Source organism: Ursus arctos, unplaced genomic scaffold, assembly GCF_023065955.2.
Source record: "Ursus arctos isolate Adak ecotype North America unplaced genomic scaffold, UrsArc2.0 scaffold_32, whole genome shotgun sequence".
In the NCBI taxonomy this organism is placed as follows: domain Eukaryota; kingdom Metazoa; phylum Chordata; class Mammalia; order Carnivora; family Ursidae; genus Ursus; species Ursus arctos.
The window spans coordinates 28,262,352-28,278,247 of record NW_026623008.1 but is presented as its reverse complement, the minus strand read 5'-3'; the positions used below and the strand labels follow the sequence as shown (position 1 = coordinate 28,278,247).

The 15,896-nt window shown below is 45.5% G+C and overlaps 1 protein-coding gene across 1 annotated transcript in view; it reads left to right on the top strand.

Annotated features, from left to right (window-relative positions):
• MTF1 (metal regulatory transcription factor 1) overlaps positions 1 to 15,896 on the top strand; it is a 41,665-nt gene that overhangs the window by 4,083 nt on the left and 21,686 nt on the right. The window contains exons 3-4 of the mRNA XM_026516624.4: positions 12,377 to 12,615; positions 13,802 to 13,933. Coding sequence (XP_026372409.1) covers positions 12,377 to 12,615; positions 13,802 to 13,933 — 371 coding nt within the window. The remainder of the gene's footprint in view (positions 1 to 12,376; positions 12,616 to 13,801; positions 13,934 to 15,896) is intronic.

Here is a 15,896-nt window from a genome sequence, read left to right as displayed (position 1 = left end):
AGTGATATCATACCCACTCTTAGCTTGCACTTGGAAATCTCTAGAATAGTGATTCTTAACTGGGGGCAGGTTTGTTCCCCATAAGACATTTAATATGTGTGGAGACATTTTTGGTCATCACACTGGGGAAGTGCTACTGGAATCCAGTGGGTGGAGGCCAGTGACCCTATAAAGCATTCAGCAATGTATAGGACAGCCTCCTGCAACGAAGCATGATCTGGCCCAAAATGTTGATTGGCTGTTTTCCAACAAAACTTTATTTACAAAACAGGCAGTGGGCTAGATTTGACCCACTGCCTGGAGTGTGCCTACTCCTGGACTAGAACATAAGGAGCTTAGGGAGTAGTTGAAAATAAGGATGGAAAGGTAGCAGAGATCCAGACATGGAAGGCAGTGATAACATGCTAAGGGGTTTGGACTGTGTTCTCGAAATGGTGGGAAACCATCGAAGGTGTCTGAGCCAAGGAGTGATGTGGTTCGGGTAACATTTTAGAAATCCTGCTCTGGTAGCAGTGGTAGCTTGATTGCCAGTCAGTAGTTGTAGTTTAGATTTGGGGTTTCATTTAAGTCTGATGAAGGATAATGGCCTTATAAGTGGAAAGAATCCAGAGCTTTTGTTGAAGTATAAGAGAACTTCGTATATTACTGGCGTTTGAAGAATGAGCCATGAATTGGGTATGATTCAAAGGATTCATCCGTTTTTCCAACTGTGTCAGGTTTCTTCTCTGTCTTAGCTCAGGGACCACGCAGAGGATTGATGGAGGTTCAAGACTAGGAAGCATGTTGAGTAGTTAGAGTAAACTGTGATATGTACTTTCACAGACACCTGTTTAGACTGCTGTGTCAGGCTGAGGAGAAAGCGGTGGACTCTTCTCACCTCACTGTCTGGGAATGGTGAGTTCATTAGAGCAATCAGGAAGAGGAGAAAGTTTGGTGGGACAACTGATGAGCTTGTTTGGAGTATAGTGAATGTATAGTCCTCGAGGAAAAGTGAAGTGAACAAGTTGAGAAGCTCATTGGAAATGTGGATCTGAAGTCGAGCAACTGACTCAGGATTCACGAAGGGTTCAAACCATGGGCAGTTTACTCAAGGGAGGGGCCGGAGTTGGTCTCAGAATGTAAAGGCTAAAAAGATAAAGAGGAACCAAAGATCACACAAAGAGATGGGTGGAATATGGTGTTGTGGAAGGCGAAGGAAGAGTGTCAAGGGAGTGTGACTGTTCCTCTGTGACCCTGCAGAGGGATCGAGGGGCTGAAGAGAAGCCATGGTTCTGGTATCTGTCCATTGATCACACCATGAAAAGACTTTCTGTAGAGCACTGGGGGCCGAAGCCAGATTTGCAGTGATGGAGAAGTGAGTGGGTGCTGAGGAAACCGGAGGCAGGAAGTGTCAAGTTGGTTTGTGTGTGTGTGTGTGTTTACTATGGTATTTGGAAGAAGAGTGATGAGGTAGTAGCAACTCAAGGGGGTTGAATCATTTCTTCACAGAAAATGTGAACATGGCTTAGAGTCTAAACTTTAAGCCGTCCTCAGTTAATGATTACTGTGTGAAAGTGCTTTGAGAGCAAATGTTTGGGAAACATTAAGTTGAATCGAGACAGAGGCTTATTACAGAATTTCTCAGAGCTTTTGATGTGTTAATAACTGTGAAGGAAGCAGATGCAGACTTCTCCAAATATTTTGAACTCGGGAAACCATTTTCAGGTGTCGTTTCCAGGCTCAGTATTTTGTGGAACCCATTTTGGGAAATGCTGATCTAGGCAGGAAAGGAGGAGATGGTAGGGAGGGGGGATTGTGCAATCGCTTATATGAGCTGTCACTTTCCCACTCCGTGCTCCAGATCTCCTTGGCTCATGGTGCGGTTATGTCTCTATAAACCCATCAGAAGTTGAAAATATCATGGAAAGTGCGTAGAGGACACCTAATCTGTCGATCTCATAGCTTAGCCCAGCCTGCCTTAAACATGCTCAGAACTCTTACATTAGCCTGTAGTTGGGCAAAATCATCTAACACAGAGCCAGTTTGGTAGTAAAGTGTTGATCAGCCTATGTAATTGATTGAATACTGTGCTGAAAGTGACAAACAGAATGGTTGTATTGGTACAGAATGGCTAGCAGTATATAGGTTGTTTACCCTCGTGATGATGGGCCTGACTGGGAGCCATGGCTCACTGCTAGTGCCCAGCATCACGAGAAAGTACCCTACCTCATATCGCTAGCCCGGGGAGAGATCCAGATTCACAGTTTGAACTACAGTTTCTCCTGGATGTGTATCGCTTCCTCACCACTGTACAGTCGAACCATCATTAGTTGGGGACTGTACTCGGAAGCCTGGTTTACCATTCATGGCTTCAGGTCTTGATAATCATATTGTGTAGATAATGTCAAGGGTACTGTAAACACCTTGTTCAATCTACTATGGATTTAGCTCACTGTACTTTCATCCCACCATATCTTTCCAGTCTCTCCATGAAACCTACATGGAAGATTCTAGAAACTTTAAAAAATCAGTTGGTATGGAGTTTGTTGGAGATTGAGGGAGAAGCATCAGTGGCTTTTAGTCTTTGAAAATGTTGCTTAACGTCTAGGCATTCAGGAGACTTACCTTCCTGAGGCACCATCTTACCTTAGCTTTTGCTTTAACAGTGATTGGGGTGGGGGTAGGGGCACTTAAATCCATTTAATTGGCCTGAAGAGCCCAGTGTTTATGACTGTTTGATAATACTTTTCATGATTTCTGTACGCCCTCTTTTCCCCTTTTTTAAAAACCTGGTCTTTTCCCTCCATCTCCATGTCCAGGTGTTACTCTTGAGAAATTAAATCATTTGATAACTAATTAGTCTTTTTGGCTTCCCAAGCAGCTTATTTTCTGAGTCAGATTTTAGCCTGATTTTCCTGTTTACCCTTGATTGTTCTATTGTTTCCTATAGTGTGTAGTTGGCTTACCTGTTACTTCACTTTCTTCCCTTGTGCTTGTCTTGCGTAAAAATAAGCCAGCCAGAACCTTGCTACAGATACTGTCTTCTCCTCCTTCCACAGGGCCACTGGTCATTCTGACTCTGATTTCATGTCTTATTCTCAGACTTGCTGTCTTGCCACCATCCACCTGCTGGTAGCTTTGAGAAATCTCCAATCAAAATCTGTCATTCTACACAAGATCAGCATTCTAAAGGGGGTTGCTCCTTTAATGCCCTGCCCTGGGTTTCTGAGCAGCTGTGTTTCCTTTAGTTGGTTCATGTAGCCCATGATTTCCCAAACTCTCTTCACCCATCCCTTCCTGAGAACCTGCCGGGACTGTCTAGTTTCCTGTGCATCCACGTCTGTACGAACCACACTGGAGAACATAACGTACCCCTGTGGCTAACTGACCTCGCCACTTTTCTGCTCAGTAGTTGGCCAGGAAGTATGAAGGAAGCCAGGAATCCCTACCAAGTATGTTCTTCCTGACGCGCCAGAGAACTCCGGTGCGTTGATTGGGAAAGAATATCTCTTTTTTCCTACCAAGAAGCATAGTTACAGAGATACTTTGTGGATTAGGCTTCTTGCTATATTAGTCAGTGACACTCCAAGAGGAGTTTTGTGGGGGTTTTTTTCCCCCTTAGTGTGACAGATTTTAAGTATAAGAATAAAGGTAAAAATTTGACTCTAGTGTTTTGCAATCCGTCCTTTACTTTGGGAGACCTAGTTCCAGTTTCATTCCTCATTATCAGCCCCTCAGGCAGTGGAATGATCCACTCTGACAAACCTGGATATTGCTGACTCTCCCAGAGGGGCCCTACTTGCTTTTAGTCTTTGCATACTGTGATTACATTTCCTCCCAGGCTCCCTTCTGAACTCCCACGGAATTGCCATTCAGAACTAGGACTGTTGCTGCTTGAAATTCTGGTGTTAAGGGTCCATTCACTCTTTCCACAAGCTTTAAGCTTTTACTTAGGGAGTACCTACTTTTGTCAGCTCTCAGGAAGGACAAAGAAATAGTCCCTGCCCTGAAGGGCTGGGATTCCAGCAGGGAGACTGCTAGAGGCTTTATGTGCTGGGGTCTGTAGGAACCCAGCGCAGGAAGCATTCTCCATTTGCCACGGGGAGAAGCCATTTATGCTCTTTCCCGCATGGCTGCCTGCATGTTAGTACCTCTCCATAGCCGTCAGCACCTCCAAAACTAAGGTCCCCTGGCCTGGAAGAGGGACAAGGTGCTTTTGTGTGTATATTGGCTTTATAGCATGGTGCTGCAGGAGTTAACAGGTCTCAAATGTACATTTTATATAAGCTGTACCTATTGGGTATTGCTAACATTTTGGTAGTGTAGGACATTGGAGAAAGAGCCCAAATTTTAATGTTTTTCTCTTACTTAAATCAAGCCTGTTCTTGAAATTGTTTCTTCTGTGATGTGCAGAGGGATAATTTAGACTTAGGTTCCATCTTTGCTCGTGCTTATTCTGTGTGGCCTTGGACAAGCTGCTCTGTTTCCTCTTCTGTAAAATTGAAATAAAAATATCCGTTGCATTTCGTGAAGATTAAATGAGGTTTGTTCCTACACAAATACACAACAGTATGTGCATAAAACATTGAGCACAGTGTCTGGCTCACTGTGCTTGTTCAGCGAGTGCTCGTCTACTCTCTGTCCCTTGTAGGCCCACGCGGTTCTTGAAGGAGGTTTGGAGGTAATCTCCTGTTTAAGAAGAGGTTAAAATGGCCTTTGTTAGGAACTTTGGGAAGCATTTTCTCCTTAAAACAAGATTATAAATTGTGGTTGGGTTCCAGGACAGCCTGCAGAAGTCCCAGTAACCCCCAATGAGCTGAGCTGCTGTATTAATATGGCTGTGGAATGCGAACCACCATTTATAATCAGGACAACATGTTTGTAGTTCTCTGGGGTTCTATGAACACCAGCCCTTGCCACAGGTAATCTGTTCCCTTTGACTTCCTTAGCACCCGGCCACTGAAAGTTACTTCCATTGGTGGGCAGTTGGAGCACCAGGCAAAAGCTGAGGGCTCATTTAAGAAAACACCACCACCTTTTTTATTGAGAGATGATCGACCTGTAACAGTATATTAGTTTCAGAGGTACAACGCAGTGAATCAGTATTTGTGTGCCTTGTGAAATGATCCCTACAATAAGTCTTGTCACCACACAGAGTGGCAGGTCTTTTTCTTATGATGAGAACTTTAAGACCTACTCTCCTAGCAGTTTTCAAATACACAATATGATACCATTAACTGTAGTCATCATGCTGTGCGCTACATCCCCATGACTTATTTAATTCATAAGCCCAGGGCCCTTAGAGCTACAGAATGAGGACTCCGGATATGCTGGCAGTGGTGAGAGGGTAAGACGGCTAGCATCCGCTGAGTGCCTGCTGTGTACCAGTCACCATGTTAGGGGCTTCAGCATAGCTTTGTATTCGATCTTCATAACAATTTATAAAATAGGTACTGTTAGCCCTCATTTTACAGATGAAGAAAACAGGCTTAGAAACAGACAACTAGCAAGTGTTAGAAATGAGGTTTGAACTGAGGATGTTCTGGATGCCAAAGCCTGTGCTGTTCTGACATTACACACCACCTTTGTAAAGACAGAGGGGAGACTCAGCCACCGAGGCCTGTTAGCCGTGGAAAGGGGCAGCAGGATGGCGTTAGTTCTACGAGTGTAAAAGGCTGAGGTGTGTGAAGTGCTGTGTGACCCCGGCTCTGGCGGTGGGCAGTGGGAGGCCTGATGAAGAAATGGGGTCAGTCAGAGCTCTTAAATGTCCACTTTGAGCTCTGTGGCTGCACATTGTAGAGTAGAAGAAATGAGATCCCTGCCAGCCGGGGAACAGAGTTGGTATCGGGGAGAGGGGTGGGATGTCTCCGGTGTTGGGGGGAAGAGTGGGCAGCTCCCACAGCCATCGAGCGAGGCCAGGCCAGTCACTGATTTGTGAGAAAGTTCATGCACTAGGTGTGCAGGACCACAGACCCCCCTTCCTCCTCGAGTATGGGGCTGGTAAGGAGGGTCAAATCTAGCTCTCTTGGGCTCTCTTTCTCCTCCTGCAGAAATCCAGCCTTTTTTCTTTTCTGAAAAAGTTTAAGCTTTTTGTCTCCTGGAGCGCAGTGTTTAATTTTCTCATTTTTGCTTGTCTCATTTGCCTTTCTTCTCTGATTCTGCTGACTTACCCAGACAGTCATCTTTGTTAAATATTTCTCTATTCCAGAACTACTCAATACCTTGTAAACCAATATCAGTTCTCTGAAAGCTCATGCTTCTTGCCTATTATAACATCAGGCCCCATCCTCAGTGAGCCTCCCTGCACCCCCTCGGTGCTCCTTTCCGTAGTGATCAACAAGTGTTAGAGACCACACAGGAAAGTTAAAGTGAGGCAATTCTTCCGCTCTTCCAGAGAAACACATTCTTTGTTATCCAGTGGAATCGTCAGTGACATTCTATTCATATTATACATAATGCTAGTAATTTTGAGAGGTGAATTATATGTCACCTCTTTCTCAAGTTCTTTCGATTCAGCTTGAGCATAACCTCCTTTGAGAAGCCTTGCTCAGTGGTCCCCAAGTCTAAGTTAGGTGGGTTTTCCCTGTACTTCTCTTCTCGCATCCATTATCAGCACTTCTCCTACCATATTGGTCTTGTCTGTTTGCTTGATTCTCCTCTTGACATTGAGCCCCTTGAGAGCAGGGACTGTTTTTTCTGTATGCTGAGCACCTTGGACAGTATAAACCCTGAGACATAATTTTTTGAAAGCATGATAAACTTTACTTGTATTTAAATGTACCATGTGTTGCAATACCTCTTCTCTGTAACCATGAAAACTTACGTGTTTTTTGCAACTTCCTGTTCGGATCCAGTTTGAGGAGGTTTAGTTTTCCTTCTTGTGAAATTTGGTGCTATTTAAAAACGATTCTTCTCCAGTCTATGTCCTCTCCCAACTTTTTCTCCTCTCCCTCTTTTCAGCCACGTTCCTTGGAAGAGTAGATATATTCATGGTCTTTAGTTCCTTGCTTCCCCCCGAATTCTCAGCCTGTTACATTCTGGCTTCTGGTCCTGCCCCTCCAATGAAGCTAATCTCGCGAGGATCTGGCGAGTCATGTGAACCCAAGAAATGCCTCAATAGTCATCTCTGCTCCATTTGACCTAGTTGACTATCCTTCCTTTGTCATTTGTCACCCTTTGTCACTACTTTCCTCAGCATTAAGTCCTGCTGGTTTGTTTTTGTTTGTTTGTGGTATCATTCCTTCATTCATTCAACAAATATGAATGTGGTGCCACTCCTCCACAAGGCTAGTCCCTGAGGCTGTGACCGAGATGGACATGGGCCTTGCTCTCATGGAGGCTACTGTCCACCGGGAGAGTAGCCATTCATGCATTTAACTCAGCAAGTATTTATTTAGTGCCTCATGTTTTCCAGCTACTGCCGTGCCCACCAGCTAAAGAGGTAGTGATGTAAAACAGTTCCTTGAGGAAGGAGCTTTGAATGGAAGCTCGAGTTGGCCACGTGAGCATCCTGGGCGGGAATAGGGGTTGGCAGGGCAAGGAGACAGGTTAATGATTGATTGCACTGTTCCTTATAAAGTGATCAACTGCTGTCGCATCTTGGGAATGAGAGTCTGCTCTTATCAGTCGCCATTGTTGACGTGCTTTGATTGAGACACGCTGCTCTTTTACTGCGGCAGCCACAGTCCCGCTTCTCCTTCCTGGTCAGTGACTATTTTGAAATCTCTGCCTGGTAGAACCAAGGAGGTTTTTAGTCGTGACGGGAAATCAGGATATAGGCACGAGAGGATAATTAACAACACAGGCTAAGTGCCAAATGAGTCGTATAGTTTAATATGGTGGGAATTCAGAGAAGGGCACTGTCACTTGATGTGTGGTTGATCCTGGAGCGCCTTGGAGGTAGCGAGGCCTGAATAGAAGGAAGAGAGAGACTCAGAAAAGCAGAGAAGGAAGCAGGCATTTCCAGCAGAGAGAAGGGAGAGAGCAGAGGCAAGCGAGTGGGGATTCCGTGTGGCAATTAGGGAAGGGGGTCCTGTTGCCTGTAGGCTCAGACAGAGCCTTCTGTTGGGGTGGTGATGGAGTCACGTGGGAGAAGGTGAAAGAGGACCTACGGGGAGACCTTGAATATCAGGCAAAAGGACCTTAGCATCTGAGCGTAGAGGTGGCATGTGGAGAACACCACTGTAGAACAAATCTGGCAACGACTGGCTTCAGACCTAGGCACTGAGACATGAGAACGCCGGGCTGGTGGGTCAGTCATTCTGTTCAGCAAATGTTGACGGAGCCCCTCCTGTGTGGCAGTGGGAAGGCTGCGAAATGGAAAGTGAGAGAGCACTTGTGCAAGATTGTGTTGGGGGTGGCACAGATGAGACAAGGAGTGGGAGAGGAGACGGGAGGAGTTAGGGCTCCTCCCTTCCCCACACCCACAGGTTTTAGGGTTTGGCAAACTATGGCCCACAGGCCGAATCCATCCATATGCCTGTGTTTGTAGAATGGTTTTTACATTTTTAAGTGATTTGTTTTAAATCAGAAGAAGAATAGTATTTCGTGATATATGAAAATGATATGAAATTCAAATCCCACTGTCCATAAATAAAGTTTTTCTGGAGCACAGCCTGGCTTGTCAATTTATATATTGTCTATGGCTACTTTCACATAATAGCAGCAGGGTCGAGTGGTTTAACAGAGTCTGCATGGCCCACAAAGAATATGTACCATTTGGCTCTTTAGAGAAACCTTGTACCCCCTTTTTTTTTCTTAATAATAATTTTTTATTAGGTTATGTTAGTCACCGTACAGTATATCCTTAGTTTTTGATATAGTGTTCCATGATTCATTGTTTGCGTATAACACCCAGTGCTCCATGTAATACGTGCGTGGGGGATCGTAGGGTAGCTCTATTTTTAACTTTTGAAGGGACCTCCACACTGTTTTCCAAAGTGGCTGTACCAGCTTGCATTCCCACCTCGTACACCCTTGAACACATCTGTCCTCACCTCAGTCCTGTCCCTCTTCCCACCTGAGCCTTTCCCCTCCACCAGCCTTTCAAATACCCTTCTCTTATTTATATTCCTCTCGGATCCTCAGCTCCTTTTTTTTTTCTGGGACCTTTTTCCTTCTAAATATGCTCAGGACCCCCTACTCAAAAAAAAAAAAAAAAAAAAGAACTCCACATCAACTCGGAAGCCCATGCTTGCTGCAGCTGTCCGTCTCTCATCTCTGCCTCCACTTCACCTTTGGTTTATTCACCTTCTTCCAGACTTTGGGCCCCAGCAGTCCATTAAAACTGGCCTTGCTAAGCCATTAGTGATTCCCAGCTGCTGGATCCAGGAGTTTCCTCCATCCTGTCTTCCTTGTTTTCTCGGACATTTCATGTTTTGAGCATTCTTTTTCCTTGAGGTCCTTTTTCTTTTGGCTTCTGTGCCATCGTTCTCCTTGGTGTCTCTTCCTGTTTCCCCCACCCCCGCTCACCCATCAGCGGCTTCTCTTTTACCAGGACCTTACACATTGGTGACTTTCCGAGGTCTAGCCTTTGTCCTCTTACAAGAGCTATTATTTTATTGTATACCTATGATTGGTCTGTCACTGTATTTAAGTACTTGACACACATTATTCCTGATCCTTACAACAAACCTAAAAAGATAGGTTTTGTTTCCTCCATGTTATAAATAAGGAAAGTGAGGCTTAGTGTGCTTAAGTAATTTTCCCAAGGTTACACAGTAAGTGGCAGAGCTGGGCTTGAACCTGAGCCTGCTTTGATATATAGGTAAAGTCAGCTATGTGTACCAACGACTCCTGCTGTAGGCTTCCCTGTCAGTTTGCAGCCTGTATGTCTATCTACTAGAAGTTTCTGCCTGGAAGTCCTGGCAGCACCTCAAAGCCAACTCATCATCTCTTCTCCACCCTCCATTGAGCCCCAACTTGGTGGTGTGACCATCTGTTTAGTCATTCAGGCATACTCTCAACCTCGACTTTGCCTCTCCCTGACCCCTTCTCAGCACCCAGTTGCCACAACAGCCAGTCATTCCTCCCCCTTTAATTTCTCTGGAATTCATCTCTCATATTGTCATCTCTCACTTCCCCGTTCAGGTTCTTCTCATTCCCCTCCCTCCTGGACTGTTGTCCCTCTTCTCTCAGTCTCCCTGCCTTCTTCTGTTCTCTTACCCTTCCAGTCCACCTTCCACTAGGCTACCAGAAGGATCTCTCCTAAACTGCAGATCTGATATGTTGCTCTCTTGGTTGAAACCCATTAGTGAGTCCCCATTGTCCTATTCCTCTACTCTGTAGCTTGACTAAGGAGGGCTCGCCTTATTTTTCTAGATCCTTCTCCTTCCAGCCTCTTAACATACTGCAGGTATGTTTGTGGTTCACTGTACCAGCACACTTAGTCCTCTTTCCATGTAGTTCCCAAGGTGTCACCTCCTTTTTTTTTTTTTTTTTTTTTTTTTTTTGAGGGGAGGTTGCAGATGGAGAGGGGGAGGGAGAAGCAGACACCCCGCTGAGCAGGGAGCCGGATGTGGGGATCGATCTCACAACCCTGAGATCATGACCCGAGCTGAAGTCAGATGCTTCAACTACTGTGTCACCTCTTTCTGGAATGCCCTTCTCTTCCTGCCTTGTCTGAGGAACATGTTTTCAGTTTATCCCTAAAACAAACAGACAAATGAGAAAACACTTCAGAGAGAGAACCTCAGCTTCTGAGCCTTTACCACATCCAGTTTTTCCAAGAAGGGTTAGGTTTCCCTTTTTTCTATTCCCCAGGCACCTTGGGCACATATCTGTTGTCGGGCTCAGCACAGTTTATAATAATTTGTGCACGTCCACCTCCTTAAAACTGGCACTCCTTAAAAGCAGAGATTTTTGTCTTGTTCACTTGTTTATCTGATACGGTATCTAGCTTGCTGCCTGGGACTGATAGTTCAGTAACTGGAATGAATACTAACAGTGTAGTTGGAGATGTGGACTGAGGCTTTGGAGTGAGGTCGGGTCAAAAGATGAAGATGTTCACGAAAGCTGAAGAGTAAACAATACTTGCACCCTGGTGTGTACAGCATCAGATCATTTACCACGTATTTTCACAAGTGTCTGATCTCATTTCGTTCCACTCCACAGCGCCATGGGAGAGGCAGGGCAGGCATTAATATCATTTGAGAAATAAAGAACTGAGGCTCAGAGAAGCAAAATGACTTGCAGAGAAGGTCTTGAACATAAGTGCCAGAAATGCACTCTCCTCCCGCCACGTCTAAGGCTGCTTCCCCTGCACTGGGGCAGGCATGGGAGGGCCTGGGAGGGGAGAGATAAGTTCCACAATAAACCTACATATCAAGGTGAAGGGAAAGGCGTGGCTCCGGGAAGAAGATAAACAGAGCCCTGTGGAATTGCTGTATTGTGAAGGACAAGTTTTCAGGAGGGGAGGGCATCACCAATGCGAGAGTTTTGCGAATAAGTAAAGGCACATGGAGGAGGATTCTGGAAGGGTTTGGCCACTGGAAGTGCAAGAGAATCATTTCCTGCAGTGAAACCAGCTTGCCAAGTTGTTAAGGAATATGTGGGCATCAAGGGAGATGGAGGCACACATGTATGCCACCCTCTTAAGAAGTTTGGCGGTGAAAGTGAAACCGAGAGGCTGGCATTTTGAGAAATGTCATACCAGCAACTACTCCGAGAAATTCATGATACGGTATTTTCATTTCGTAGACTTGAAACTTCACAGTGGAAACTATGCTAGGGAGATACTGGTTGATGACTGAGTGTATCAATGTCAGGATGTTTTAGGCTCAGTTCCATTGGTCAGTTCCAATCAAGGTGGGGTGCCATGAGGCAGGGTGTTTAATCAAGCCTTAAAACAAAGCCAGGGGACGCCTGGGTGGTGCAGTTAAGCATCCAACTCTTGCTGTCGGCTCAGCTCGTGATCTCAGGGTCATAAGATCGAGGCCCGTGTCAGGCTCCGCGCTTAGTGGGGAGTCTGCTTAAGACTCTCTCTGTCCCTCCTCTCCCCCCCACACACAGTCTCAGTCTCTCTCTCTTTTTAAAATAAATAAATGAATCTTAAAAAAACAAAACCAAACCAAAATGTTATTTCAGTATAGGTAGCTGTAACAGTATGGGCCCATCTTTAGATGCTAGATGTGTACTAGAGTCTGAAAATCCCCTTATTATATTCATTTAGGATATTCATCTGCCAACAAGCTTATCTCATCCCCGTGACTTATTATTTGTTGTTCCGGCGTGACGTGATCAAGGGGAAGATTTCCCCGCTTTGTTGTTAGAGCTTGTTTTCTGTGTTTGTGATACGAACCTGTGTGTGTCGTCCACATTTCCTGGGAGCCAGGCTCTGGGGGGAGTTAGGCCCTCGGCAGCTCTTTTTTCCTGTTGATGAGGTGTGTTTGTCTGCCAGGTAAAGCGGTACCAGTGCACCTTTGAGGGCTGTCCCCGTACCTACAGCACAGCAGGCAACCTGCGCACCCACCAGAAGACTCACCGAGGAGAGTACACCTTTGTCTGCAATCAGGAGGGCTGTGGCAAGGCCTTCCTCACCTCCTACAGCCTCAGGATCCATGTGCGAGTGCACACGAAGGAGAAGCCATTTGAGTGCGACGTGCAGGGCTGTGAGAAGGCGTTCAACACGCTGTACAGGTTGGCCTCTCCTCCACCCTGACCCTGACCTTGTGATTGCAGAGCCCTCTCCTTGCCCTGTGTAGATGGGCACGTCCAGCGCTTTAAAGGGCACAGCTTGGGCGGGGCGGGGGGCGCCTGGGTGGCTCAGTCGGTTAAGCTTCCGACTCTTGGTCTCAGCTCAGGTCTTGATCTCAGGGTCGTGAGGTCAAGCCCCGTGCTGGGCTCCGCTCTGGGCATGGAGCCTGCTTAAAAAAATAAAATAAAAAAATAAAGAGCACAGCTGTGCTCTCGACTGTTTAAAATGCACTGGAGGAACTTGTTACTTAAAGATTGACATATGTGGGCTTGGTTAAAAAGAATAGATAGGACAGGCGTGCCTGGGTGGCGCAGTCGTTAAGCGTCTGCCTTCGGCTCCGGGTGATCCTGGCGTTCTGGAATCGAGCCCCACATCAGGCTCCTCCGCTGGGAGCCTGCTTCTTCCTCTCCCACTCCCCTGCTGTGTTCCCTCTCTCTCTGGCTGTCTCTCTCTCTGTCAAATAAGTAAATAAAATCTTTTTTAAAAAAATAAAAAATAAATAATATAAAAATGAAAAGGATAGTACAGTCACATTCAGATCTGTTTCTCCCGGAGTGACATACTGGCCTGGGGATTTTAATACTCGCACTGTTGCCTCCCCTTGGCTCAGAGTCTTGTGCGGAGGCTGCTGTCATTTTCTTTCCTTCTTCACCTTGAAGATAACTTTTTTCCTACCACTTGTTAGCCAGTTCTCTTTTACACCATTTGAATCAGGAGACTTCTATTAGTCTTCAGCTTTGGGTGTAAAATAAGAAAGGTGGCACTAGCTGACACTTCGGAAGCGCTCTCCGTGTGCTAAGCACTGTTCTGAGTGCTAATCCTCACAGAGCTGATGGGTAAGTGGAAGCACAGAGAGGTTGTGTAACTAGCTCGATGCCCCCCCATCCAGTAGGAAGTGGGCCCAGGATTTGAGTCCCAGGCAGTCTGGCTGCACAGTCACACTCCTGCCACTAGGCTACATACTTCTCTGAATTTCTCTTCAAGCAAAACACTGGGGATACTAATACATTGTGGATATAGAATTCTTATGCACTGGATCCTGAAGCACGTGAAGCCGACACGGGAGCGGAGGCTCTGTCGTACATTATGCAAATGACAGAGGGACTTTTTCTCTGGAATATCTCGCAGGCTGAAAGCACATCAGAGGCTTCACACAGGGAAAACGTTTAACTGTGAATCCGAAGGCTGCAGCAAGTACTTCACCACACTCAGCGATCTGAGGAAGCACATTCGAACCCATACAGGAGAAAAGCCATTTCGGTAAGTCTTATTGTTTCCTGTTTGTTGCCGACCAGGTTGCAGCTGGGCGTCTTCATGTGCCCTGACATTTTTCAGAGCGGAAAGAAAATTCCCTCCGCTAGTTCTTTGGCAGCTACAACCAGCTCTTGCACACAGGAGGAGTGGTGATGGGTTCTAAGAGCGTCCTTACTCTGGACTCTGATGATGGCCTTTCTGCCTCAGGCTTTCCCTTTTTCAGTGAGCATCTGTTGAAACTCACTTAAGGTGGGAGGCACTTTTATCGGTGCTAGAGAAATACTAAGACACACGCTCTTCTCTTGGGTACGTAGTCTGGTGAGAAAGCACCACAGGTAACCAGACAGTACATGAGACCAAGGTGCCCAAACGACTTTGAGCACAGTGGAAGGGAGGGCTACCGAAAAATCGAGGTGGGGGGAGGAGGAGATGAAAGGGGAGCTGAGGGGTAAGAATGCAAGTATTTTATCTTGTTGCTTGTTTAGTTGTTGCCTTGTGTGTCTATTACACACACGTGTAGGAGCATCCATTTTTGTCTGCATTTCAATCTATATATACATGTGCATGTATGTATACTTAATACATCCACGTGTAAATGTGTAACCTCGAAGGAAGGACTTGTACCATCTACCTTTCTCTCTGCTCATAGCATAGAGTGTGGTTCTGGGCATCTAGTAGGGGTTCAAGGACAACTTTGGGATGATTATATGACATTTTTTTAGTAAGATAATCAGTTTGTAAGGATTCCCCCTGGATGTAATATAAATGTATTACTGAAAATTGCCCATAAACATTGTCTCTGAATTGTGGCAGGAGAGACCTCTGTTATGTATATGGCATCAAATATGCTACCTTTCCCCTCTCGAGTCACTCGTCTCCTTATCATGATTCTTAGACGGTGCCCCTGTCCTCAGGGGCAGTCACTCTTAAACATCAACTGAATGGAATGGTGTTTTAAAATTAAAGTTTCATTCCTGAGTCATAGCACATCTAACGGCAAGAGCAGTTAGTTAGTAAGTAAATAAGTAAGCTGTACACCCAGCATGAGGCTTGAACTCACAACCCCAAGATGAAGAGTGGTATGCTCTACCAACTGAGCCAGCCAGGCACCCCAAAAAGCCAGAGTGTTTAGATTCTAGTTGGTTACTCTCCAGGTTCTGCGAAGCTTGGGTTACCTTTCCCCTCATAGGGCTGTCGAGGGGACTCTTAATTTCTATTCAATCACATGCATTTTTTTTGATGATTAAAACTGCTAATTTTTGTTGAATATTAGATGGGACTTTAGACACATGATTATATATAATTACGAAGTAAAATGCTCCAGAGAAGCTTTCTATTTAAAGAAATGAAGTACTTTCTGGGGCGCCTGGGTGGCTCAGTCGTTAAGCGTCTGCCTTCATCTCAGGGCGTGATCCCAGGGTCCTGGGATCGAGCCCCACATCAGGCTCCTCCCCTGGGAGCCTGCTTCTTCCTCTCCCACTCCTCCTGCTTGTGTTCCCTCTCTTGCTGGCTGTCTCTCTGTCAAATAAATAAATGAAATCTTGAAAAAAAAAAAAGAAATGAAGTACTTTGGCTTGCAAGAAGATGCATTCATTCATAGAGTTATTGAATGTATGCAAGAACCACAGCGACGTAAAGGACTGCTTGGACCCTGCCCTCAAAGAGTTTATAATCTAGGAGAACAGATAACAAATGTATACACGTAGAGATAAAGTAAGATTAGAAATGACAGATGCCATAAAAGAGGCACATAGATAAATGCCTCAGGAGTTCTCAGGAGGGAGAGATCACTTCCAGCTCTGGTTATCAAGAAAGTAAAAGAGAAAGACGTGGATCTTGACACTGAAGATTATAAATAAGTCAATACAGCCATTATACATTATATATTGTACGGTCAACATAGTTGGGACTGATTTTGTTTTGGTGTTACATTTTAGGCTCCTGCCTCTGTGCCCACTGTTGACATTCC